The 26,894-nt window shown below is 56.3% G+C and overlaps 2 protein-coding genes and 1 pseudogene across 2 annotated transcripts in view; 2 read left to right on the top strand and 1 right to left on the bottom strand.

Moving 5' to 3' along the window:
- The first annotated feature begins 9,072 nt into the window (after positions 1–9,072).
- On the top strand, positions 9,073–10,921 carry ENHO (energy homeostasis associated). The gene is made up of 2 exons (XM_075558955.1): positions 9,073–9,325; positions 10,211–10,921. Exon 2 carries the CDS (start codon positions 10,351–10,353, stop codon positions 10,579–10,581), a length of 231 nt encoding a protein of 76 aa, XP_075415070.1. The 5' UTR covers positions 9,073–9,325; positions 10,211–10,350; the 3' UTR covers positions 10,582–10,921.
- A 208-nt stretch (positions 10,922–11,129) lies between these two features.
- The window catches only part of DNAI1 (dynein axonemal intermediate chain 1), a 72,547-nt gene continuing 56,782 nt past the window's right edge, over positions 11,130–26,894 (bottom strand). The window contains exons 13-20 of the mRNA XM_075559491.1: positions 24,967–25,214; positions 22,177–22,266; positions 21,919–22,006; positions 20,706–20,785; positions 19,389–19,537; positions 19,202–19,301; positions 14,110–14,295; positions 11,130–11,258 (exon numbers count right to left, since the gene is read on the bottom strand). Coding sequence (XP_075415606.1) covers positions 11,160–11,258; positions 14,110–14,295; positions 19,202–19,301; positions 19,389–19,537; positions 20,706–20,785; positions 21,919–22,006; positions 22,177–22,266; positions 24,967–25,214 — 1,040 coding nt within the window. The 3' untranslated portion in view covers positions 11,130–11,159. The remainder of the gene's footprint in view (positions 11,259–14,109; positions 14,296–19,201; positions 19,302–19,388; positions 19,538–20,705; positions 20,786–21,918; positions 22,007–22,176; positions 22,267–24,966; positions 25,215–26,894) is intronic.
- On the top strand, positions 17,045–18,428 carry LOC142457853 (transcobalamin-2 pseudogene; annotated as a pseudogene).

Here is a 26,894-nt window from a genome sequence, read left to right as displayed (position 1 = left end):
AGTATACCAGGTCTTGAGGAAGGCGGGAGGGGAGGGAGAAAACAGAGTCGTGCACACTGCTGATGACGGGAGGCAGTAAGCACAGGAGGACCACAGGCGATCACTTGCCTGCAGTCAGGCAGCAGTGGTTAGACATGTCACCTGAAGTCACTAGCGGGCCATCTGCCAACCAAAGGGTCCAGGCTTGGGACCCACCAGCTGCTCTGAGGGAGAAAGAGGCGGCTTCCTGCTCCTGTGGACACTTATCGCCTCAGAACCACAGGGGCGGTTCTCCTCGGCCCAATTGGGTCACTATGAGTCATGGCAGTGGGACGTCTTGGTGGAGGGCATCTAGTTCGCAGTAAAGAGCGTGGACTCTGGGTCCGACAAGCCTAGACTCCCCTTGAGCCCCTGGACAAATTGATTTCGGGATTCGCACCTGGGCAGTATCATTTACTGCTACGGGATCTTAGAAAGGCCCTCTGGCTGCCTCGACCCTCAGTCTCCTCGTTTGGCCTGTTTCACATTCAGGAGAGGATTCTCTCTGAGTCATGTAAAGCCCTCATCTAGGTGCTTAATGGACATTAGCTGTTCTTTGGGGGGGGAGGCACAAAGGGGAGGGGCTTCATTTAAGACAAAGGAGGACAGAGTTTCCAGAAGGGCTAAGCAGTCCTGATGCTGCCAAGAAGTTCACAAAGAATGTCCTCGGTGGATGGGACAAAGAGTGACCTTGGTGAACCAGCTTCAGGGGTAGTGAGGGCAGAAGGTGCGGGCAGTGGCTGAAGAGTGGGGCACAAGTGGAGGAGAGGGAGGGTGACAGCCTGCCAGGGACTTGGCGTCAGGAGGTGGGTAGAGACGGCGATGGGATGCTTGAGAAATGGGAAAGTTGATCACATGGCAAGTTTGTCCCTGAGTGCAGTTGGCTCCGTAGTCACCTGTCTCCACCCACCAAGGATTGGCTCTGGCCTTAGGACCCTTTGTCCTCTACACAAGGCCCCTCTGTGTCCCTAGGGGCTCCCTGGGACCTGGCCTGGGCTACTCAATCCTGCCCCACAGACGCTCCGGCCGGGCACCTCCTCTCTGTCCTACTTTCTCCTGGGGCCTGGGCAAAGTTGCAGTGGTTCATACCTTCTGCCAGGCCCTTGGCTTTTATCTTTGTCCTTGCTGCCAGGGGCAGATGGATATAATAACATCAAAACAGCTATCAATTCTATCCTCTCTCCCGATTCCTTCCCACCAGTATTTAAGGATTGTAAAACAACAGCAACTAAACCTTCCTCCGATTCCATTTTTACTGTCAGCCGTCTCCTGCATTGATTCCGAACCCCTTGGTGAACCTCCTGGAACCTGGCTTTCACCACATACCCTCTCTCCACATTCCCACGGGAAGGACGTCCTTCTGGCTGAGATCACCAACAAGCCCTTTGTTCTAAAGTCCAGCGGTCCCTTTCTACCTATAAATGACCAGCACTCTCTCACTCGTTGGATGCCGACCCCTCCTTCTTGAACCTGTGTTTTCTTGGCGTTCTTTTTCGTGGCTTCCCTAAAACGGCTTCCTCCGCGTCTTGTCTTCCTTCTCTCTGACAGCCCCTTCTCTATCTACTTGGTAGTGTGTCTGCCCCCCCCCCGCCCCACCCCCCCGCCTACCAACATTCATAAAAAGACAGTGTGCGTGCCTTCTTTAAGTTTCGTCTGTATGGCAGCATCTCCTGGTCGGAACTGCCTGTCAGTTGTGTGGACAGCATCATCTGTCCCATACGACACCCCTCCCCCACCCACTCTGACCACGGATCATTGGTACGTGGACTGGCATCTGACCAAAGCCAGCCTGATGAGGTCAAGTTCATAGGAATTTTGGAACTGAAAGTGAAGAGGATGTGTCAGAGCTGAAACTCCGAAAGATGAGCCAGTCTCCTGTTGGGTGCCTGTAAGCTGTAAAGTTTTGAGAATTGTCAGAGCTGGTTTTATTGACAGTGGACTGGGAAGCACTGGACGCTTGCCTGCAGAGAAAGAAAAACAGGAGGAAGGGGAGGACAGAGGAGTGGAGGAAGAGGGACCAGGCAGAGCCAGAGAGAGAGGCAGAGCCAGAGAGAGGGAGAGCAAAAAGGAGTAGACACAGGGAGAGGGAAAGTCATGGGATGTGAAAGTTCCCAGATCCAAATCCCGAGTTCCTGCCATATTCTTGTTCTATGAGACACTGCATTTTTCTGAAAATAAATCCCCTTTTTGCCTAAAACAGTTCAAGTTAGGTCTTTGACTTGGAACCATGTAGAACTTGGGTGCCAGCAGTGACGTAGTCCAAATGACAGGCTCTGAGGGAGGCTGCGTGGAGGTGTGTGGAGGGGCAGCCAGGCGCCCCCAGCCCCAGCCTAGCTAGGAAAACATGGATGCCCTTGTTGTGTGGTAGCGAATCAGTTCGTGGTACATTCCCCCGTTGTCTCTGGTGTCTCACACCATGTACCCACTGAAACTGAAGCACTTGAATGTACTGTGATAAAAAGGTAACACCATGGATCAGGGGTCCTCAGACTTTTTAAACAGGGGGCCAGTTCACTGTCCATCAGACCCATTTGAGGGCCAGACTATAGATTTTAAGAAAACTATGAACAAATTCCTGTGCACACTGCACACATCTTATTTTGAAGTTAAAAACCAAAACGGGGCAAAAACACCTGGCGGGCTGTATAAATGTCCTCGGAGGGCCACATGTGGGCCGCGGGCCGTAGTTTGAGGACCCCTGCCACAGATGGGCTGCAAGTAGGTCGGGGAACCCAGCATCGCGAATCCAAAGGGACACAGACATTAACAGTCTGGAGCTCAGGCTCCTGGGAGACAGGTGATTGTGAGCCGTGCAGAATCCTAAAAGCCGAGTTATTTGCTGCACTCAAGCTCTGGTGGCGTAGCCGGCAATTGGTTGGGCCGCTAATTGCAAAGTCAGCAGTTGGAAGCCAGCAGACACTTCTCAGGGGAACGATGAAGCGTTCTGCTCCTGTAGAGATGAACATTAGAAATCCACAGGAGCAGCGCTACTCTGGCCGACAGGGTCACTATGAGTTGGAAATGGCTTCATGACAGTGAGTTTGGTTCTGAGAATGCAGAGTCCTGGTGGCATCGCGGGTTGAGCGCAGGGCTATTAACCAACAGGTCGATAGTTCAAAAGCCCCAGTCTCTCTGTGGGAGAAGGAGAAGGCTGTCCACTCCCATCTAGATGTTGTCTCAGACACACGAAGGAGCAGTTCTACTCTGCCCTACAGGGTAGGACATCCCATTATATGACATTCCATTCAGTGGCAGTGGGCTTCGGTGTTTTGGTAATGTCCGTGCACGGCTCAAGGAAACGGCAATAGGATTCCTAGCAACCAAGGCGGGCTCTGCTGGAAGATCCAGGGGAACGGAGTAGGCCTTCTCTACCTTGCCAAACGGGATGGTGCCTCCCACAGTAAAGCACACCACTAGGAGGAGGGTGAGGCAAGCGCGTCGTTCCAGGTCGGAGAAGAGAGGCTCCGACCCTAGCACCCCAGGCTGTGGTTGGCATCAAGCCATGAGGGATTCGAGAGAATAGCCCCCACTGCCCTCACCCCAAGAGCTTGGTCTGACCCGAGAGAGCTTTTGGAAAAGTCTGGAGAGTCAAAGAGCACCATCCTACAAAATTCTGTTTACTGAGTCTCGTAGTGGAAATCTGTGGTATTCCTGGGTGCCCATCGTTTATTTCAATCGTTGTCTGGTAGGAAAGCATGCCCATTTAAAAAATGGGCTTGGCTCAGGACAAACGTCAGAACTCAAATTCCCAGCACCCCAAGCAGCTTGGTTATAGGCATAGATCACCCAGGTGAGACCTCCGTGTGGAAGTGGGCAGCAGGCGAGAGGCAGGCATTACTAAGGCTTACCGATACAGCAGTTCAGATTCTCCTTCCCTTCAGGCACCAGCCCCTCCTTACCCTTGGCCCTTGACACAGATGCGGCCGAGGGAGTGCTTTCATCGGTGCCGTTTGAGCAGAAGCATTCCACAGCCAGTGTGTGTTTCTCCTTGCGCCTTTCTCCTGCCTCAGTCAACCTGGAAGGCTCCTGCCGAGGAGGAGGCATCAGCGAGGGGGAGAACCTCCAAAAGCCCTGAATGACTACGGTGCGCAAGACCCTCCTCCTGGCCCAGGCCAGGCTGCAGCAGGAGTGAACCGCCATCGCTGTTTCTACGAGCCAGGAAGATGGCGGTCTTCTTCGACAGTCTGTGTTACTTAGCTCCTCCTGACTGGGAGGAAGGAAGCAGGTTGGGCATGGGCTTCAATTTCTGATGTGATTGGCAGTGATAGAAATATCCCACTTTTAGAGGTGGTAGTGGCAGCCCTGGTGGCACAGGGATTATGCACTGGGCTGCTAATCACTAGGCCTGAGGTTCAAGTACCACTAGCTGCTCCTCGGGAGAAATACTGGGCTTTTTTACTCCTGTAAAGAGGGTTGTTGTAAGTCAGCAGCGGTGGTGGTGCTGTCAGGTAAGCGTTGGGCTGCTAACCATGAGGTCAGAGGTTCAAGACCACCAGCCACTCCGTGGAAGAAAGATGAGGCTGTCTGCTTCCATAGGGATTTACAGCCTTGGAAAACCCTATAGGATGTTATGAGTCAGAATTGACTTGACGGCAGTGGGTTTGGTTTTTCAGTTGGGTTAGTGGCAGAGGGGCATTTTTTAGTGGTTATAATATTTAATTCCTGCCACAGAAGGGCCACCATAATGTCTAACAATTGACAGTCAAATTGAGCTCACTGTGCTTAGTATTTGAAGTGGCAGTGGCTGTGGTTTCCTGGCCGGGTTGGATGGTTGGTCTGGATGTTGTTTCTAAAAGCTTAGCTTCATGTCTATTTCTTCAGCCTGCCTTAACAATTCTGAGCTACAAGCAACCCCTCTCCTGCTTCAGCTGTCCAGAATGGATTCCATGACTTTGTGAAGAGAACCCTGACTGATAAAATGACTATCTTTAGTAAATGTGAGATCTGAACATGTACAAGAAACAAGTTATTTTATGAACTACGAAGGAAAAGGAAGGCTCCTGAGAAATTATCACACACCATTAACTGAAAGACACATTCTGATTTCAGCATTATTTAAATTAGTGGGGCGGGGAACAATGTGCCTTAGAATCAATGAAATATGGTATTAGCAAATGAAATTCCCTGAAGGAGATTGACAGGCAGCTGATTATGGTTTTAAGAGATTTGTACCAGCTGGGGGTGGGGAGGTGGGGGAACCACTCTCACGTAATCCGCCCCGGTGCAGACCTGTGGCTGCACAAACTAGGCTGAGGCCTGAGATGCCATCAGAAGGTGTAGTGTCAATCAGTACACACCGAAAAGCCCACCGCCACCAAGTGGAATCAGCCTCCCTGTGGGACAGGTTGCAAATTACCCTGTGGGTCCCCAAGGCTGTACTCTTAGGAGCAAAAAGCTTACTTTTTCTCCCTTGCAGTTACTTGAGGTTTGAACTACTGACCCCGCCGTTCCCAGTTCAACTCGTAGCCCATGATGCTGACAGGAGCCCTTGCTAATCAATAGTGCCCCATGAAGAAACCCTCCACCCTGGCCCTCTCAGAACCTGTGGACAAGACCCCGGGCAGCCCAGTTGCATAATCAAGGAACTACACAACCGAAGAAATGAGTCAATACACAGAGGCCCAGGGAATTGGGTGGGAGTGGTTTCAAAGAAGTTAAAAGGCAGTCCAAACAAAGTTGGCAAGGAGGTGAATTTATTATACATGTGCAGAAGGGTGGTAGGGCTGTGTGAGAGAGAGGGGGGGCTAGACAACGAATGCCTTCAATGTGCCATTTTGCTTATTCAGGGTCCCTCCATGGAAACTCCCCCTGCCCTCACACTGTCCAAAGGCTTACCTTGTGGTCCATGTTAATCAGTTGCACCCTCATCCCTTTGAATCATCCCTTAGTTGACTCGCCCAGAAGTAAGCCTGTCACTAAGTGGAGCCATTCAGGGAACTTCAAGCCACGTTCCCACCAAGTACCACAACCAGGAAAGAGAAGCGGTCTCACTTCAGATGCCTAGATCATACGATGGTGAGCGGTAGAATGGCGTAAGCCATCTGCTTCGCCACGTGGACCAGAAGGACAGTGGAAAGCAGTCTGAGAGGGGATGGCAAGTGCTGGGCCGCAGAGGAGGTCGAGAATGAAGAAGTGAATGAAGATGAAGAAATGAATGAGGAGCGCAACGAAGAGGAGTCCTGTTGGCCTCGGAGTTGCTGAGTTCCAGTTGTTCCTGATGCGCCCTGGCCTTAGGAGTTCAGTGTCTGATCTTAATCTACCTTACATGCTCTCATATTAAATCATACTTTTGTGATTTCATGACCATGTAGTTCTTTCTTGATAATGCATAAAATGCTAATTGCTAACCTGGACCTCTCTCTGGAACCTCAGACCTGTTTATCCATCTGCCTGGCCAACAGTTCTGTTTGGATATCCTGTTAGTACCGCAGATTCAGCAGATTCAAAATTGAACTCACCATCCCCCATCTCCCCCTGAAACTCACTTCTCTTGGTGCACCAACCAGGAGATCTCTCGGACATTTCCCTCCCTAACCCAACCCTCAGTATCCTATAGGGTTGTAATTACTACCCATTGTAGTCCCCAAATCTCCCCTCCCACTCCCCTGCATCATCCCATCCCTCTCCATTACTCTTGGCCTTCACGTTCACCCCCCTCAAGTCTCCCTCCCACCCAGTGGACCAGAGCATTCATCTAATGTCTGGATGGCCAAATGGTTCGTGTGCTTGGCTTCCAGCTGAAGAGAGCAGCCCTGGTGTGCTCAGAGGGTATGAGTTGGGCTGTGAGCTGCAAAGTCTGATTTTGAACCACCTCAGCCGCTCCTTGCTCCTGGGGCTTTCTACTCCTGTGAACCATGAACAGCCTTGGAAATGCACGGGGGCAGTTCTATCCTGCCCTATCAGAGTCGGCATCCACTTGATGGTTGGTTGGCTGAAAATTAGAAGTCTGAGCCCACACAGAGGTCTCTTGAATAAAGTTCTAGTGATCCTACTTTGGTGAGGTCGGGGGGTAGGTGGAGGGGGCTGAGGCAGAAGTTATGGAGAACTCAGGGACCATGTGGCTAAGGGCACTGTCATGGATTGAATTGCATCTCTCCACATATCTGTTAACGATGCTGGACCATGATTCTCAGTGTCTTGGAAGTTATGTAATAATATAATAATCCCCCATGATAGGAACTGATGTGATCTGCCAATCAGTTGTAAGAGGATTAGGGTGGGTTGTAACATCCTTACTCAGATCACAGCCATGGTCCTATGTAAGCGGAGTTTCTCTGGGGAGTGTCCTATCACCTTTTATCTTACAAGGGACAGAGACACCTTAGTGTCGCCAAGGGAGAAGAGCTGCATCCTTTGGGCCTGGGGTGCCTGTGCCAAGAACCTCCTATACCTAGGGAAGAGCTGCTGCTAAGACACCTGGAGATCTCCCGGGAACACTGGGCCCACAGATACTGAAAGGAGACAGATGGGGGACGTTCCCCCAGGGCTGTCACTCGAGATTCTGCCTTCTAGCTTCCCAGACTATGGGAGAACGGGTTTATGTTTGTTGACATCATCCACTCGGAGTGAGGGTGGTTTTCAAGTCCCAAGTGCTAATACACACTGTTCTGCTGGGGTTTCATTTGCTGAGTGCCACTTATCCATTTATGAGGGAAGAAATGTCTGTCTGCTTTGTGCCTCTGTCATCAGTGTGTTCCGGAAGCAGGTAACTTGTATTCTGGACTTCACCAGTTTTGCCCAGATGGAACTTGGAGTTGATTTACGACACTTAGGATGATATGGTGCTGTTTTGCATGGCTCAAGAACATGAGGTTTTTGTTTTGTTTTGTTTGGGGGGGTATACAAAGGGCATAATGTCACTCGTGGGTCTCTTAAGAGTATCTGTTTGTTGAAGTCTTCCCACCCACTGTCCTTATTTCCCTTATAGTAGTGCTAGGTCACTGCGATGGGCACCAAAATGTGGTCAGTCTGGTTGGTCTGATGCATTCGTGAGTAGCACCCCTGAAGGCTAGCTAGTATCCCAGATGGGGAAGCTGTGGTTAAGAAAGGTCAAGTAACTTGACCCTACTCACAAAGCTACTAAGTAGTGGCACTTGGCCACTGGAGTCTAGAATGGCAGGGAGACGCTAGGGCTGGATCTGGGAACCCTGGAAGTCTTCACCAGAGCTTCGGAGCTGCTTTGCCATGGCGAATGGACAGAATGGGTGAGACGAGGGCCGGCGGAGAACCTGTCCTTATCACTGGCTGTGCAGACCAAGCTGCCCCCACCCACCGCCCCCCTGGAGCTGCCAACACGGAGTCAAGCCCTCCAACACGCCCAGCCCTATTCCACTCAGTCCTCTATGTCCCGGCCTCCCCAGCAGCACAGCCAAGCACAAGTCTGCCGCCAACACTGGCTGGCAAATAACTGGTGTTGCTGAAGGTTCTCCCACCTCTGGGGCCAAGAAATGCGGTGCCATCTACAAACCCTTTTAATTGGAGACCAGCAGGCCACTGAGGGCGGGGGTGGGAGGCCTTCCAAGATGGGGAGGCTCAGTCTCCTTCCGGGGAGGGGGTGCAAGACTTTCCTCTGGACGAAGGTGACCTCGGGTTGAGTCCGATGTGGGGTGCAGAGGCCTTGCTCAGGTGTTGGACGTGCCGCTCTTCCAGGCACCAGCAAAAGGGCTAAGGGCTCATCCCGAAGGTGGGCGCCTTCCCTGGACGGGTTCCAGTGGCAGGAGCATCTTCAGCCCTCTAGCCCGCGCCTGCCCAAGGGGCAGGCAAGTTCCCCGCCCCAGTACACAACCAATGGTGGAGGGGCTTCTCTCAGGCAGCCAATCGGGTGGCGGCAGCGGCGCGGAGCGGGCCCCGCCTCAGACAGACCGCCCGCCGCTGGCCTCTCCAGGAGCGGGAGTCTCAGCTGTTTTCGCCTACAGCCGAGCTCGGCCGAGCCCAGCCGAGCGCAGCCGAGCCCAGCCGAACTGAGCCGAGCGCCGCCGAGCTCCGCGCCACCGCCGGCCGAGCGCACGAGCGAGCGAGTGAGCGAGCGAGCGGCCGCACCGCGGAGGAGGCACCGCCCCAGGGGGAGGAGGTGCCGGCTCGCCGCAGACCGCCCGCGGCAGAGGCCGCCCCCCGCCCCCCGCCGGTCGCGCCGCGGCGGGAGCGGCGGGCGGAGGCTGCGCGGTCAGGGGGAGGGCCGGGGGAGGGCACGTCGCCCCTGCTGCCCGCCCGCCGCCCCCCGCCCGCCAGCTCGCCCTGGAGCCTCCGTCGGCGTACAGCATCCTGCTGCCCGGGACCCTCCCGCGGGCGCGCTCGGGGCTCAACTCAGGTAAGGGGCGCCGTCCCCCCATGGGCACGGGCATGGGGCCGAGCCCCAGGGACGAAGACCCCCACCCCCACCACCCCGTCCCGTCCCCCCGGAGACAGAGACACTTCTCGATCCCGGAGAAAGACACAAAGACACACACGCGAGACTCAGAGAGCCACGGAGACACAGAACCCCCACGGGGAGAGAGACCCAGGACCCCCGCGAGGGCAGGAGAAGAGCCCCCAAGGAGGCGCCAGCCACAGAGACTGGAGAAAGGGACCCAAGGGTGCTTACAGCCCGACCTGGAGGGGAGGAGGTATACTCAGACAGCCGCAGCAGCTATCCAGAGGACAGTCACACAACGACAGGGGCGATGGGGAAACAGAGTCAGAGGCTCACATCCGGGCTAGGGGACAGAGAGGCACGCACACATGCACCTGAGTTGGAACAAGCACCCCACCCCCGGGGAGGCACACCCCACTGGCCAGCTCAGCACACAGAGCCCACACACGCCTGCCAGGGCCTCCACAAAGTTCCCTCTGTGCGAGCTGGCGCCGGAGTCCTGAGATGGGAGGCACACAGGCCACACCAAAGCCGCCCACAGTCTCCGTCCACGTCCACGGAGGATACCTCAGTGCCACCCCCACAGTGTTCCTCCAGGGCCAAGCCATGCCCACAGGTTGCAAGGAGAATCAGATACTGGCAGCCTGTTCCACCACCCTGACTGCACTTAGCTACTACACCTAGGTGCTTGGAGCCAGACCTGAGGATGGGCCTGCTGGGGCCCCAGGCCCTCTGCCAGGGAGGCCAGGAGGGTGGGAGGGGGACTCTGGGCTCTCTCTCTATGCTCCTAGGCTTTAGCCAACCCCTCTTTCCTCACCACCCTCTCCTTTGCTGTGTACCCAGCACAGGCCCAGGACTGCAGGCGGACCTCTCCAGTGGCCGGAAACCATCAGGACTGCAGCCATCCCTGAGTCCCACCTCGGCATGGGCCTTGCTATCAAGGCGGCCCCACTGTCTGTGTTGGCCTGAGGGTGCTGCCCGTCATGGGGGCAGCCATCTCCCAGGGGGCCCTCATCGCCATCGTCTGCAATGGCCTTGTAGGCCTCTTGCTGCTGCTGCTCTGGGTCATCCTCTGCTGGGCCTGCCATTCCCGATCCACTGACATTGACTCCCTCTCCGAATCCAGTCCCAACTCCAGCCCCGGCCCCTGTCCTGAGAAGGCGCCCCCTCCCCAGAAGCCCAGCCATGAAGGCAGCTACCTGCTGCAGCCCTGAAGAGCCCTGGCCTAGTTTAGATCCTGGGACCTAAGTCCCCTCTACGGTCCCGGACTCCCCATCCAGCCTGCCTGGAACTGGCCTTGGCAGCCCGGAGGCTGGCCAGCCTGGCTTGGCCAGGAGCTCAGTGGCCTTCGGGAGATGGGCCTGGGTGAGGGTTCATGAGTTGGTGCTAGGGCCAGTGATGGATGCTGCGCCAGCCCAGGGACCAGGGGCTGGGTCCCTGGCTGAGCGCCTCCAGGCCCGTTCGTTGGGGAAGCAATAATGGGAGGGTGTCCTGCCGGGGCCTCTCCCTTGGTCCTGCTGTTTGCTGGCTAATAAACGGAATGAAGTGGCTCCACCCTGCGATGTTCTCCTTTTCCTGAGGGCCCCACAGCCGGGAGATGGCAGGGAGCGGGTGCACTTCCAGACATAGGTTTATTTGTGCCAAGTAGAAAGGAATCGTTGTGGTTGAGGGCCAAGGGGTTCAGGGGTAAGGTGCTGGGGTCACAAGCTGAATGCCGAGGCTTGGCTGAGCCCCGGGGTCAGGGGCTATAAGCAATGGGCTTAGGACATGGGCCAGGCTCTGAAGCCAGCCCTCAGGTCTTGGTTTTCACTTCCCTCACCAGGTTCAGCAGTTTGTCTAGTTTTGCGATCTCCACGGCGGGACCCTTCTGCACTTCCTGCCCCTTCTTTTCCTGCCAGTGGAGAGGAGAAACGGTGAGAGACGGCCTCTTCTCTCCAGGTTCTGCACTACTTCATCTGCCCACTTCCCCTGCCTGGGTCTCAGGCTAGTGAAGTGACCCAGGGCCTGTAGAGGCATCTGACTCACTCCAGCTTGGAACCTCACACAGACACCGCGTCTCTGTGCTGGGAACCAGGGGGAAAGGCATTTATTTGCCTTCTGACCCTCAAAGGCCCCGGGGAGGGGCCAGGTCTCTTGCTGGAAAGTCACTGGCTGAGGCCCAGCACGGAGCTGAGAGGTGCTTGCTTAGGGAGAGAGAAGGGTGGCAGGTACGGGAGTCTCTGTAGCTTTTCCCTGGTGCCCTCAAGTCAGGCAGGGGGTGGGTGGGCAGGTGCCATTTGGACCCAGGCCTGCTTAGTCTGGCAAACCCAGGGTCACAGAGTGTTAGGAGACCCATGAGGGCAGATGGGATAAGTCTGTGTGACCCCACGGGTCTGTGGCTGGAGCTGTCCCTCAAGGGCAGAGCCCAACTTTATGACCTCACCTCAACCTAGGGGAGTCCTAGGTGGGATTGGTTAAGAGCTCGACCCTTAGCCCTGAAGTTGACAGCTCAAACCCTTCCTTCCAGAGGTACCTGAGAAGTCAGGCCTGGTGATCTGCTTTCAAAAGGCTGCGGCCCCGAGAACCCTACGGAGCAGTTCTGTTCTGCACACGAGACCACCTCGTGTGTGCAAGAGTCAACTCGATGGCAATGACCAGCCCCCAGTCCCTGGAGCGCCACCGCCTCTGCTGGGGCGCTGGGTGTGTGTTGTTCACGCTTCTCAGAGTCTCCAGCAGCCCAGCACCAGCCTGGGCAGTGGAGTGTGGGCTGTGCTGGGACAGGCTGGGCAGCTGCCATTTCCTGCCTTCCCTCGGCTCCCGGCCCCCTTCCTCTCAGCCACCTGTGCCCACTGCTCACTGGCACCTGCCCCAGCCATGCCTGCTGAGGGCCCGGCCTGGAGCTGTCTGTGCTGTGAGGTAGGGGGAGAGTGCAGGGCCAGCAGGCCCCCTCTTGGCCCTGTACCCTGGCGGCTGACACATTATGGGGCTCAGGTTTCCTCCTGCGTGGCCCCTGCACCTGCCATCAAAGCTCTCCCCATCCCCGGCCTTATCCACGTCCCTCCCTCTCCTGAATGAGGCTGTGTTCCCTGCCGGGCCTCACCCTTTGCCCGGAGAGTTAGATGACCTAGCTGTCATTAACTTTGAGCATTAGGGAAGTTAGTCCTTGACCTTTGACAGGCCGGGACTGTGACCCCCATCGTGGAAGTTCCGTGGGCCTGGCTGTCCAGCTGGTGAGGGCATGGGAGCTGCAGCCCCCAGGAAGGGACCACAGGGGTGCCTGCAGGACTTCCTTTCGCCCTGGTGGCCATAGTGAGTTATGCATGGAGCAGGTGCTACCTGTACGGTCAGCTGTTCAAAGCCACCAGGTACTCTGTGGGTGACAAGGCCCTCTACTCCAGTAAATCGTGACAGTTTTGGAGACCCAAGTGGGCAGTTCTACTCTGTCCTAGAGGATCACTGTGGGCCGAGAAAGACTCAATGGCTTGGGTTTCTTTCAATCCCAAGTGACCTGCTCAGGGCCTCAGAACCCTAGGCTCTCAGATGAGCTAGCTTGCAGTCAGGACTGACTTTGCTGTGAGAAGACTTGGGATCAAGGGGCAGGCCACCTGCCTTGGGGTGCCAGGGCTATACCCTCTGTCCCAAGGGGTGACCAGCATCCCTCTCTGAAGACAGGCCAGCTTTGCCAGCTCAAACCTGGGTCTCTTCTCAGTTAAATTAAGAACAGATTTTATCTGTTCGCAAATCCTGCTGCCTCCCTCCCCCTCCTTGGGGCCAACTAGCTGGGCTCAGCAGCTTCAGACCACGCCCGGCCCCCTCCCCCTGAGCCCACCACAGCCTCTGGGCCACAGCTGCTGGCGCTTAGCAGCCTTCTGAGTATTTATAGCCAAGTCCACCCCTCCCCCAGCTGGCTACAATTACAGGCCCGGCCAAACGCCCAACCCTGGCCTCCCAGGCCAAGGTGGGGAAGGAAGCAGCCAGGCAGCAGAGGGGCAGTGCCCTGCCTCCGTAGAGGGACATTGGGGGGGATGGGGTGGGGTGTCAGTTCTGAAAAGAGACAAGCCTCTGTCCTAGGCTCCAACTGCAGGGGATGGCTCCACTGGCAACAGGGCCTAGCCCTGGTCCAGTCTGATCCTGACCCAGAACCTGGCAATAAGTGAATCTCACGTCTTCTCTTAGCTCCCACCCAAACGGGCGGGGCCAGCCTCTGGGTTCCCGGGTTCTCCCTTTGCAACTTGGGTTCTTGAGCTCTGGGTTCTAATCTGGACTCTTGAGTTCTAGACTCGGAGCTCTGGGCTCTGTGGCCTGGATTTGAGGTCCTTGGGTTCCGGCCAGGGTGGCTGAAGCATCACTAACCCAAGACCCAGGAATCAGAGCCGAGAAGGAGGGCTGCTGACCTCGTTAGCCTTCTTATGGCTCACTCGGGGACCACAGGAGCTGTGGCCTCTGTGAGCCCTGCCAGTGAAGCAGTACCAGGCTGGAGCCCCTGGTGTCGTCCACAGCCCACAATGCCTGTGCAGCGTACCAAAGCTGCGGAGCTGGAGCATCTCCTGCTTATGGGATGGCATCGTGCACCCCCACCTGCACCCCCAGGCCCCGGAAACTCAGACTCCGTGTCTAACCTGGTCTCATTGTCTCCCCACAAGCTGGCTTCTCCTTGCTCCACACTTGGGCGATGACACCATCGGCATCTCCCAAGCCAGAACCCAGGGGCCGTACCTCCCTCCATCCCTCCCTCTCGCCCCCTACCGCCCCACCCCCTGTACCTTGGGCATCTTGCGCAAGTTGGGTGAGAGCTTGAGGCAGGTGATGTGTCCCCGGTCATCGCCCACAATGATGATGGGGTAGATGGGATTGAACTGCACGTGGGTGATCTTGTTCTTCTTTTTGGCCACCACAGGCTGGTTGCAGATGGCCTCGTACTTGTTGATGACCAAGTCGAACACATGGGCCTGTGGAGAGGTCAATGCCAGCATGCGCAGGGGCTTTCTGGGGAAACCGTGCAGAAGGCTAAAATGGGTAGCACACTGGACTTAAGGGGCACTAGGAGAGACTTGCGACTCTACTGATGTTTCCTGTGTGGTTAGGCGTGGGAAATAAAGAGCCCTTAAGGGACATTCTAGGCAGAATTAACCGTCCCGATGGTCTTAGCTGCCCTCGAGTTGGTTTCTACTCATAGCGACCCTCTGTGTGACAGACCGCAACACTGCATGGAACTGCACCGACCTCCCGATTGTTCTTCAGTATGAGCCCCGCGTGGCCCCCGATCCATCTCACTGAGGGGCTACCTCTTTATTCTGCCCTTCTACTTTACCAAGCACGATGTCCTTCCCCTGCGACCGGCCTCTCCCTGACGTGTCCAAAGTACGTGAGACAAAGTCTTGTAACTCCTTGCCTTTAAGGAGCAGTCCGGCGGTGCTTCTTCTAAGACAGATCTGTGGGTTCTCTGGCCGTCCACGGTGCTTTCAGTAGTCTTTGCACCAGCACCTTCATTCAAATGCACTGATTCTTCCTTGGCCCGTCTCACGCAGTGTCCAACTCTCACACGCATAGGAGGCCATTGAAAACACCATGGCTTGGCTCAGGCGCACCTCCGTCCTCAAAGTAACATCCTTGCTTTTCAACACTTTATATACTTATTTATTTTCAACCCTTTGTCAAGAGGTCCTGTGCAGCAGATTTATCTAATGCAGTGTTGTCACTTGATCTCTTGACTGCTGTGTCCTTGAGCATTGATTGTGGATCTGAGCAAGGCAATATCCTCAGTAGCTTTGCCCTTTCTCCATTTATTATGTCACCTACTGGTCCAGTTGTGAGAGTTTTGGTCTTCTTTACGCCGCGTTGTAATCCACACTGAAGGCTGCACCCCTGGGGCTACCACAGCAAGTGCTTCATGTCTTTCTCACTTTTGGCAAGCAAGGCTTGCTGTTATCTATCTGTCAGGTACCACTGAGTTGGTTCTGACCCATAACTACCCGATGCACAACAGAACAAGATACTGTCCGGTCTTGCACCATCCTCACAATTGTTCCTGTGCTTCAGCCTGCTGTTGCCGTGACTGCTTCAGTCCGTTTTGTGGAGGTCCGTCCTCTTTGCTGTACCCCCACTTTCCCAAGCATCGTTGCCTTACAAAACCATCGCTACCGTTTATTGAACACTTACTACGCACCCTGTGGAACCCTGATGGGCTAGTGGCTGCACACTAGTCTACTGACCACAAGGTCAGCACTGTGGGAAAAAGACGCAGGTCTCTCCCAGACTCAGTGAAAGGGTTGCAGTTTGGAAACCCACAGGGGCAATTTTACTGTGTTCTGTGGGGTCCTAACACATCAGAGCTGACCTGATGACAGTGACTTTGGAGTATGTACCCTGGGCAAGCACGGGACACGGTTGTATCATCTACCAAGTCACAGACCACTTTGTGAGCCAATGGCAGAGGTAGGATCCACAGCAGCAGCCAATACACAGAGTGTAGGCAGTACTTGACACATAAGTGCCCAGTAAAGGTGTGATCTTAGTCCAAACCACGACTGGCTCTTGCACAAACAACCGTGGCAGCCTGCTAACTGGTCTCTTGGCTTCTGTCTGACCTCCTGCAATCCACTCTCCACTCAGTGGCCAGACCTGCCTTTAAACTCTGTAAATCCTGATAGTCTCTCTTGGGCATACAGTAAAATTGAGGTTCCTTACCCTGGCCCACCTCCTCTGTCCTTCATGCTCACTACAACCCCGACATACTTGCTTTCCTGTTCTAGAAATGCATTCACGCCAAGCTCTCCTCACTCAGACATTTGCCCCGACTGTCCCTCTGCCAGGTCACCCTGCCACCCTGCCCCGACGCACACAGCCAGCTCCTTTTCAGTTCAGTGCGCAGTGGGGTGTCAGCTCCTCAAAGTAGCCCTCCTCGACTACTCTCACCATGGACCCACCTGCGCTCTTTCACATCACGGTCTTTGATTACGATGACACAGCTTTATTGAGTTACATTTCTCCCACTTACAGGGGGCAAGTCAACAAGTCAGCTGTTTCCAGTTAGTCCCAGAGTTGCACGGCCACATCGAGAGCACTCTGGTCACCTCGGAAAGCAGCCCCGCGCCTATTCGCAGTCACTCCCCCCTTGCCCCACGATCCATCGACCTCTGTCTTTAGGGACCGGCCTATTCTGAGCATTGCGTATTCGAAATGGAGTTACACAATATAGCATCCCCGTGTCCGGCTTCTTTCACGCAGCATGATGGTTTTTCAAGGTCCATCCATGTCGTGGTAGCCATCTGTCACACTGGTCACCCATCTCATGGTATGGGAGTGCCATGTCCTATGTAGCCATTTGTCCATTGGTGGGTATTGGGGTGCTTCCATTTTTCGGCTCTTATGGGCCATGCTGCTGTGACCTTCTCTGGCCAGCACTCAGCACTCGAGGGGTTTGGTTATTGTGGTTGCTTTCTGTCTTTTCCAGGCTCAGGGTCCAGCCTGAAGCTGAGCACCACTGTTGACACGCGGTAGACCTGTGACTAGCTTTCGAGTGACGCCGTAATCCCGGTCTTCTCTCCTTGGGCAGCAGGGACCACTCGGTTGCTATCGCACTCCAGAGAAAGGGACTTTACATCTATGCGTTTGCTCACAAAATGCTGATTTCTGGGACTTAGCAGCAACGCTGCCCGGCGGGGAAGATTACTCCATTGCAGGAAGCTACCTCTTTTTCGGAAGAGGGGCCCGCTGTGGTCTGCAGAGCCGGTCCCCTGCTCCTGCCATGGGGTCCCTGGGGGCTCTCCTTTTCCTGCTGGGCGGCTTGGGAGCTCTTGCTGAGCGCTGTGAATTGCCAGCGGTGGACAGCAAGCTGGTAGAAATGCTGGGCCAGGACCTCTTGCCCTGGATGGACCGGCTCTCCCCGGAGGAGCTGAACCCCAGCATCTACGTGGGCCTACGCCTCTCCAGCGTGCAGGCTGAGACCAAAGAGGCCCTCTACCTGCACAACCTCAAGCTCTACTACCAGCAGAGCCTCCTGGAGACTGGCTCCAGTAATGGGGATGAAGACAGTGGCTTCCAGGTTCAACCTTCCATGGGCCAGCTGGCCTTCTACCTGCTGGCCCTCAGAGCCAACTGCGAGACTGTCGGGGGCCGCAAGGGGGACAGGCTGGTCTCACAGCTCAAGAGATTCCTAGAGGATGAGAAGCGGGCCATAGGGCACAATCACAAGGGATACCCTCACACCACCTACTACCAGTACGGCCTGGCCATGCTGGCCCTGTGTGTCCACCAGAAGCGGCTTCACGACAGCGTGGTGGGCCAGCTCCTGCACGCTGTGGAGCAAGACTCGCCCCTGCAGCAGGGCCACCTCTCTGTGGACACGGCAGCCATGGCAGGCTTGCTTTCACCTGCCTGAAATGCTCCCACCTGAACCCCAAGCAGAGAGAAAGGATCGTCCTGGCCATCGGGATGGTGCGTGAGAGAATCCTGCAGGCCCAGATGCCTGAAGGCCACTTTGGAAGTATCTACAGCACCCTGTTGGCACTGCAGTTCCTGATGACATCCTCCGTACCTGGGGTGAGGCTCGGCGCAGTGTGCCACAAGGCGAAGGCTGCCCTGCTGGCCAGCCTACTGGATGGAGCCTTCTCAAACACAATGGTGCTCTCCCAACTACTGCCCGCGTTGAACCACAAGAGCTACGTGGATCTCCTCTCCCCAGACTGCCTGGCACTAAGAGCCCTGTTGGAACCAGCCATGGAAACCCCTTCCGAGATCCAAGTTCCAGAGGCCATCAGGGTCACGCTGCAGGTCCCCAGCCTCCTGCCACCATATCAACACTCCGTCTCTGTCCCTGCTGGCTCCTCCTTGGGAGACGTCCTGAATAAGGCCCAGGAGCTAGGAGGATTCACATATGATACACAAGCCTCCTTGTCCAGGCCCTACCTGACCTCCGTGATGGGCAAAGAGGTTGGGGAACGGGAGTCCTGGCAGATCATCCAAGCCCCTGACACCCCACTGCTGCAAGGCATTGCTGACTACACACCTCGGGATGGAGAGACCATCGAGTTGAGGCTGGGTAGCTGGTAGCCTCTGTGCTCGCTTACCCGGCAAGGACCCAAGCACCTGTCTTTTCCCTTCCTCCCACTGCCCCTGTAACAGGTGCTGCCTGGCCCTCTGCTGGCTACTGGGCACTTGAAGCAATGTCCCCTGGATCTCTAGCCATGTCCCCTTGGAGGCTCCTGGAGCAGAGAGCCAAGCACCTGTCCCAGAACTTTCTAAACCGAGGTCTGGCCCAATGTGGGCCCTTCAACCGTCCTAGGAAGGTCACCCTGCTCTGAAGGGCAGGAGGAGGCTCAGCTTCGTCTGGTTGCAGGAGCCACTCACCCAGCGACCCTGAAGGAGCCCTCTGCAGCTCTGACCCCCGCTCCACGCCAGGGTGCTGCCCCAGAGGTGCTGTGGCATGGAAGGTGACCAGACTCCTAATGATTAAAGCATTGGTGTGTGCCTACAAAAAAAATGCTGATTTCTGAGTTTTCACCGAGTTTCACTAGTGAACAGTTCACTCTCATCCTCCCTGAAATCCCTTTCCAGACTCAGCTTGCCTTCTTGCAGGGGCGGGAGCCTCACTACTCTGCAGACAGAAATGCCATCACTGATGAAGTTTGGCTCCTACATAGCGCCCGTCTGTCCAGGGCTCTCAGAGGTGACCGACTGTGCCTCCCAAGTGGTCTCTCCTTTAAGATGAACAGCTGCCATTCTTTCCTCCAGGCCTCCTGGGATGAATGATTTCTTGATGACCTGGCCCTTGAGAATACAGAGTCCTGAGGGCCCACCTTCCTCTCCCTGACTTGGGCCAGAGGGAGGCTCCACAGGGCAGGAAGGGGCGCTCACCTTCCCGTCGGTGGTGACCGCTGCGAACACAGTTGAGGAGTATGGTGCCCAGGCCACATCGCCCACGGCTGAGTTCAGGTCATAGGTGAACATTGGAGTCCTGTGGGGATGGAGGAATGGGAAAGTTGGGACGTGGGGCGAGCCCCACGGGCCCAGCCCGGGCAGGGAGCAGGGGCAGGGCCCTCACTTGATGGTGTGGTCCCAGATCTTCACTGTCCAGTCGGAGCTGCAGGACATGAAGACCTTGCTGTGGTACGGGTTCCAGGACACAGTGTCCACCGCCATGTTGTGAGCATCGTAGGTGTCGAGGAATTGGCTGGAGTAGGATTTAGAGCACTGGAGTCGGGGGTGGGGTGGGGTGGGGGGTCAGGAATAGGATGAGTCAACTGCAGCACTTCTCTGAGGGTCCTGGAGGACCAGCACTGGAGGGAGACCCCTGTCCTCCCACCACATCACTTCTACTGACTGAACTGGGGCCACCCACTAGCTGCCATTTCTACCCCTAACACACCCAGAGAGAAAAGAGGGGCTTAAAGGACTAGGGCCTCAGATGGGCAGAGGGCGAGGACTGAACCCTGTAGGATACCAGGCCAGGCTGAAAAGGCCCCTTCTTGAACCAGGGCCCAGGAGGTCAGGGGACCCAGGGTCAGGCATGACCTAGTCATCTCTCCAGGCCAAGACCCGTGAACAGACAGACAACCTTGGCCTATGAAAGGCTCACAGAACCCAACAGTACAGTGTGCCCAGGTATGAGCAGGTGAAAGACTCAGGATCTGGCAGGGACCCGTATGGCCTCTAGGAGACAAAGTAGCCAGGCCCCCTTCTTTCCTCCAGCTTCCCAGGGACTGCCTGGGGGAAGGGAAGGAGGGGGGACCTCCTTTGCATTCAGACCAGCGCTGGCTGGGCCTCAGGGGCTCCCGGGAGCCTGCCTGTAATTAATGTTCCCAGTCTCTGGGCCCAAGAAAAGCTGTGGCCAAGCTATTTCTGGATAGATGGCGCTTCAGAGGATGCTCACCTACTAACACTGGGACCTTACAGACAGCCATGACCTCGGTCCTTCCTGCCAGCCGCAGGCTTTCCAAAATAAATCTGCCTGTTAGTGGCCTTCAGAGACCTCCTCCAGGAAGTCCTCCTAGAATGTTCCAGCCTCCACTCTCTCCCTCTCCGCTTTCTGTTCCTGGTCCTGGGTCTCGGAGGAAAGGGAGGGCCCGAAGGGAAAGATGCCGCCGGGGCAATGACAACCCCAGATTGCTATTCTCCTGTTCTGCATTTCCCTTCCTTCTTGCCACAAAAGTAGGTCAAGAATGTGTCCTCCTCCCCCAGGGAGCCTTCCAGAAGTGATCAGCACTAAGGTCTGTCTGAACGGGGTCTGTGGAGAATGATTAGCTTGCAGTGTGTGTGTGTGTGTGTGTGTGTGTGTGCTTGTGCACGCGCGCACACACAGCAGGGAGGTGCTCAGTCCTAGGTGCCCTGTAAAGAGCTGGCATGGGTGGTGTATGCTCACCTTGTAGATCTTCCCCTCCTCTGTGCCCACCAGGAACAGGTAGTCTATCTCTTTGTGGAAGTCAAAAGCAGTGCCGCAGCCTTGGGGGAAGAGGGAGGGGCCTTTAGCCAGGCCCGGGGGTGGGGGGGGTGGGGGGGGTGGAGGACGCTCCCAGCACCCCTGCCCACGGAGCAGACAGCTGGGTCAGACTGAGCCAGGCCCGGTAAGGGCTGGGAGCAGTCCAGACAAACGGGAACCCCCCACCCCCAGCTGCTGGTCCCAGGCACTCAGGACTCCGGAAATGGCCTGGGGTTCTGAGGACAGGCCCAGGGTGTGGATAAACAAGGCCCGGATGAGTTAGAACAGGGTCAGGGTCTGTGCAAACAGGATCTGGGCTGCGTAAACAAGGTGGGGATTGAGTAAACGGGGGCTGGATCTGGGTAAACAGGGCTTGATCTGCATAAACGGCTGGATCTGCATAAACAGGAAGAAGGTCTGTACACAGGGCTCAAAAGGAAAAACCCAAACGCCAGCCTAACGCGCTGTCATCGAATTGATTTAGACTCATCATGACCCCACAGGACGGATCAAGCTGCCCCAGTGGGCTTCTGAGACTGGGAATCTTGATGGGAACGGAAAGCCTCATCTTACTCCCGTGGGGCAGTTGGTGGGTTCAAACTGCTGGCTTTTCAGTTAGCAGCCAAAATCATCACCCACTACCACCAGGGTTCCAAGCTGCGAGCTGCCTAAATGGAGCCGGGAGGGCCTGCAAACAGCCAGGCACAGAGTTCCTCTGACCTTCTGTGGTGCTCCAGCAGCAGCATGACTGAGGAGGAGAGTGCTCAGGAGGCACAGGGCCGATTACCCAGTAAACAAGGGAAGCACAGGCGTACGTGTGCTTACTACTACTCTGTAGTGACCACCTCAAGGTTCATAAGCAAGCACAAGTAAGCCTGTGCCTCCCTGGTTTAGTGGGTATTCTGTTCCTGTCAGAGGTTGTGCATTTGAAAAGAGGCTTTGACTCTGGAAGGTGCCGTGGGGCTGGCGGAGAGACAGATGCTGGCCAGACCAAGAAGCAGAACCTTTGCTGTGGCGAAAACGGTAAAATTAGTCCCAACAGATTCGTAAATAAGCACATGTTTACTTTGCTTATTGGGCAATCTGACGCGAAGGCGAGGGCCCCAGCACTGGCTCCCAGGCACCTGGCGTACTCTGGACAGGCTGGGCTTCCTACCTATGGTGTGCAGCTGGAAGCCCTCCAGACCCTCCGTGGTGCTGCCCTCCACCTTCAGCTTGATGACGTCTGTGTGGACCAGCTCGCTCTGCAGTGGATGAAGGACGAGGTGCAGGGGGATGCCCGTGGGCTGGGGAAGTCAGAGGGCTGGGTGGGGTTGGGGTGGGGTGTCCCTCTGCCATTGGGCACCCGTCCCTCTGCCATTGGGCACCCACCCACCCATCCATCCCGACATGAACCTCCCTGGGAAGCAGGTACCTTCACGAGTGTCCAAGACACAATTCTGCCGTCAGATGACACAGAGAAGAAGTTAAGATTGTGGTCCATGTCATCCTTCTGCCACCTGACCTAAAATATCCCAAACCGTGAGCTCTGGGTGGAACCCTGCTAGGGTGGAGGTCAGGCTGTAAGCTGGGGTCTGTGAGGAGGGCTGGAATCTTCCATGAACCCATATCAGGCTCAGAGCAAGTTCTATGAGTCTACTTCCCAGAATCCCAGGATTGGTCCTCCTCCCCTCCTTCCATCCATCTCTGTCTCCCTCGCCCCTCTCTCCCAGCCAAGCCTGGGGCACCAGTGCCCACCGGGAGCTCTTCCAGAATCCCCTGGCTTGGCAGGGAGGTGCCCAATTCCTTCCGGGCTGGGTTACAAGAGCGTGATTGCAGAGAGAAAAGGATGGCTAATTCCCTTATATAGCCGTGACCTGGACAGGATAGAGAACACTCACCCGTCTCCCCACTGATAAGACAGGAATCCTAATAGAACAGGCTCACTGGTGGGGGGACTGAATGGGAAGGTATGGGAAGCTTTTAGTTTGGAACCGCATCTAGATTGAGTGTTCAACAAGCATGAGCCAATAGCCTCACTGGTCTCTAAGAGGGTGGTGCAAAGGCTTGATGCATTTGGCTGCTAACTGAAAGGTTGGAGGATCGAGGCCATCCAGAGGCAACTTAGAACAAAGCCTTGGCAAGTCACTGAAAACACGGAGTCACCATGTGACCGGACTGACTCCGTGTTATCTGCTCACATCCACATCAGCATCCCTCCCCTAAGATTCGGGGGACTAAGTCTATGTTTCCGCAGGGGCCTTTCCCCAGTTGTGTGTGTGTGTGTGTGTGTGTGTGTGTGTGGTGGGTGGTGGAGTTGGGGAGGATCCCTCTTCTGTCCACCTTTTCCAGGCTTGCCCACCCCTGGTCCCACTTTCCCTCTGCCACTGGCTCCAGCCCCCAGGATCTTGCTCCCAAATCCCAGAGTTGAACTGCACTGCTCCATCTGCAAATCCAAGTCAATTCTGCCGGCCCGCCCTCTTCTCAGGGCTGGAAGGGAACATATGGGAAAGTGTTTTGGAGACAGAGCTGTTGTCTTATGAAGATGACACGCTGGAGGCTCAAGTTTCTGTTGCCAGATGTGGAGGCCTGGCCAAGCCCATGCCCTGGAGAGCAGGGGGTGGGGTTGGGTGCCCCGAGCTTTCTGTCCCTCCAGCTCCCTCCAGACCTCCCAGGCTGGGACCACTGTCCCCTCCCCCTGTCACAAGCAGAGGCCCAGCAAGGGAGGCCAGGAGCCCAGCACTGCTGTCTGTAACCGCAGCTGTCACCATGGCTGTCTCAGGGAGGAAGGGGCTGCCCCTCCCCAGCCACCCCCAGGCCTGGCGGAGCAGAGCTGCAGGAGGGCAGCCAGGCCTGCCGGGGCCTGCCTGGACATGGGCTCTCTGTGCCGTCACTGGATGGGGGGGGGGCGAGGGAGGGGGCTAGCACAAGTCAGCGCCAGCCAGCTCAGAGGCTGAGACCACAGCCCACTCCGTGTAAAGGTGGTCCCTTTAAAGGGGGGAGGGATGGACAGGCAGCGGTGAATCCATGGAAAAGCGCGCCCCTGGCAATTCGTTTTAAACTGTTGTCTGATCTCTCACAGCTGGCAGTGCAGATGGTGATGGAGAACAGAAACGGCTCATTGGTGCCCCCTCAAGTGGTGCCCATGGCATGCACCATACCTTCCGGATCCTAGGGCCACCTCTGGGGACATGAAGTGTCAAAGGCCAGGCTGTAAGAGGCACCCGGGAGCTGCTAAGGGAAGTGTTTAAGGAGCTTGTTTGCATGGAAATTGTATTTCACACCCCACTTAACTGCCTGATACCCACTGGGGGATGGCACAGATATTCCAAAGTATGTGCGTGTACAGTGATACGTGCTCCAGAGCTGGGAGGGGAGGTGCAAGCAGGACAGTGAGAGGGGTGGGGAGAACAGGTTACTGCCCGGGGAGCAGGTGGTTAGGGCGGGTGGAGCCTGTTAAACTGGGCTCTTCTCTTTCTGCTCTGATTGGAGGGGACATGCCCAGCCCCTTCCTCCTGCCCCCTGGCTCAGACACACTGGGCTGCCCAGGCACCATCCAATCCTTAGGGCAGTAACTTGGACTATGGGACAGGAGCCCAGCATCCTTAGTTTTCTGTCTCCAGAACCTTCCATGGCTCCCTGCTGCTAATAGAGCGGAGCCTATCTGTCTCTCCTAGCAGACCCTCTGGCCTCTGGTCTCCCACCAATACCTCTGACATGATTCTTTTAAGAAGAACTAGACGTCAGTGTCTCTGCCATCTCATTCACCTGCTCAGCTCTCCTCCCAGCTCCGGCCACTACATCCACCTGCCTGGGACCAGCTGAAAAGGACCAGCAGCACCCACTCCTGTCTGAGAGTTCCCCCAGATCAAGCTTGGGCCTCCCAGAAGGCCCAACCAAGTCCTGTGGGGAGCTGAGAACACACGGGGACCACCAGGCCCTGGGGATGACCAACAACGGCTCCTGAATCACCATCCCCATAGGCAGCAGACTCTGCAGAAAGATGGGGCCCCCTGGGGAGCTCTGGACAGCAGACCCCCAGCTCCCACCAGAGACCCTGCTCCCTCCTGACCCTCACCTTCTGCCTTTCTCTGTCCTGTCTAACTCCAGCTCCTGGGAGTCAAGGCAGGTGCCTGGAAGTCCCGGATCCTTCTCCTCCTCAAAGATCCTCCCCACCCCCCGCCTCGGCCTCCACCCCCATGTCCCATCCCAGTTGGAGGCTGACCTGCCACACAGGGTCCGTGTGCTTGCCAGACTTGGAGGAGCTGCGGAAGGAGGGCTGGGAGTGGGGCTTCTTGAGGTTGTAAATGGCCACATTGCCGTCATAGTAGCCCACCACCACCAGGTAGGGGTGGTCCACATGCATGTCAAGACACATGATGCCACTCTCGCTGCTGAAGATGTACTCTGGGAAGCTGGGGTTCTTCAGACTGTAAACCAGCAGCATACCCCGGCTCTGCTTCATGAAGTCATCTGCCCTCGGAGGAGATGCCCGGTTGGTGGCAGAATCCACGGCCCTGCGGGGGAAGTCAGCCCCCGCCCCTGCCTCACTCCCCACCACCCACCCACCCCCACATGGCCACCGCCCTGCCCTGCTCCATGTCTTGTCAGGGAGCTGGGCTTTCCTGCCTGGGGAACAGAACCATGAGGCAGGGTCTATCTAGATCCAAGAGTCAGCAGAGGTGAGAGGTTTATCTGAGAGGTGGGCAGTCATTCTCTGCTCCCTGGGGCACAGGACACGCAGACCTGGGCTCACAGGGGTGCTCAGCATGGAATTGTGAGTGCGTTGGGCCTGGGATGGGGTTGTAGCCTCCCGGGAGAGATCAGACACCAGCCGGGCAGGTTGTGACAGGTGCTGATGTCCAGATGATGCCCGTATGCTCCCTTCTCACCCCAATCAACCCCCACTGTTCAGGACAGAGGTCAGTTGATGCTACAGTGGACTTGACCATATTGAGCCCCTAGTTAACCACTTGTGGGCATTGTCCTCCTCTGTCCAGCCCAGCTCTGAGTCCCAGACCAATAGCTCTTGGCAAGCTCGGGGGTCAACAATGAACCGCTTGGCAGAGAGCCTCTTCCCTGCTTTGCCCCGTGTCGTGGGAGTGCCCCCCTTTCATCCTCTGCACGTTTGGTGCCCATCTGTCACTGAGAAGAACACAGTCCCAGCCCTCAAGTTCACCTCTCTTGCCACCAGCCAGCCAGTCCTCCTAGCCCTTCCCCCAAGGTCAGAAGAGTTGGAGTTGAAGAAATTGAGGGTGCCGGAGCAGTGTCCCATCTTGGGGCCCTGTGGTGCAGCCGACTTTTGGCAAAGGCAAACCCCCTCCCCATCTTACACTCCCATCTCCAGAGCTGCTTCCTCTATCCCCTGACAGCAGCAGGGCCGGGCTCCAGGGCCCCTAGCCAAGTGCCAGTCCTGGGACCTAGAGTCCGTGGGTAGAAATGACTGAGGGCATCCACAACTGTTTGACAACCTTTGCTAAACTGTTCCCTCTGTCTTAAGGCTGCCCTTCTTCCAGAGAGTAAGTGGCAAGGCTGGGTTCAGAGATAATCTAGGTTGGTGAGTCGGCAAGCACTCAGCTACTACCGGGACCCACCCCTGCACCCCCACCCCCAATCCAATCTGCTGGCCTGGTCTCAGCTCCCTGCATCCACTGAGATTGTGCCCAGGCTCCTTCCTTAAGCTGTAGTGGATTCCCCTCCCACACTCTGTCTGGGGGAGTCACTCCTTTTTGAGGGCCACTCCTCCAGGTGACCTTCCAGGGCACCCGGCCACCAGGACCCGCTCTCCTGTGAGTGCCTGTTGTCCCAGGTGGTGGAGAGCCACCTCCCATGAGCCCAGGTGACTGGCTGTGAGCAGAGAGTGGAGGGGGCATGGTCTGGTGTGGCCCAGCAGGCCAACCCTGCTCAGAGGGTCCTCTCTGAGGCGTTTCCTGACTCTCCTTCAGTGAACCCTGCGTAGACCCTGACTTAGGACTTCTCAGGCCACTGGGGTCTCAGGCATAAGGAGTGGCTTAATGCCCCTGTCGACAGACCTCAGCGTCCTGCACTCGAACCATAACAAGGTGGAAGGATTGGCACCTCTGGCCTGGCAGGTCACAGTTTTGGCTGTGTAGGGCCACTTTGGGGAGTTCTGGCCATTGAGAGAATCCTGGG

Source organism: Tenrec ecaudatus, chromosome 10 (genome assembly GCF_050624435.1).
Source record: "Tenrec ecaudatus isolate mTenEca1 chromosome 10, mTenEca1.hap1, whole genome shotgun sequence".
Taxonomy (NCBI): Eukaryota; Metazoa; Chordata; class Mammalia; order Afrosoricida; family Tenrecidae; genus Tenrec; species Tenrec ecaudatus.
Note: the sequence above shows the minus strand (reverse complement) of the source record. Positions and strands in the feature narration are given on the sequence as shown.

Bases quoted from the DNA above. Each gene is read 5' to 3' on its own strand.
- ENHO (XM_075558955.1), top strand. From the start codon at position 10,351: ATGGGGGCAGCCATCTCCCAGGGGGCCCTCATCGCCATCGTCTGCAAT.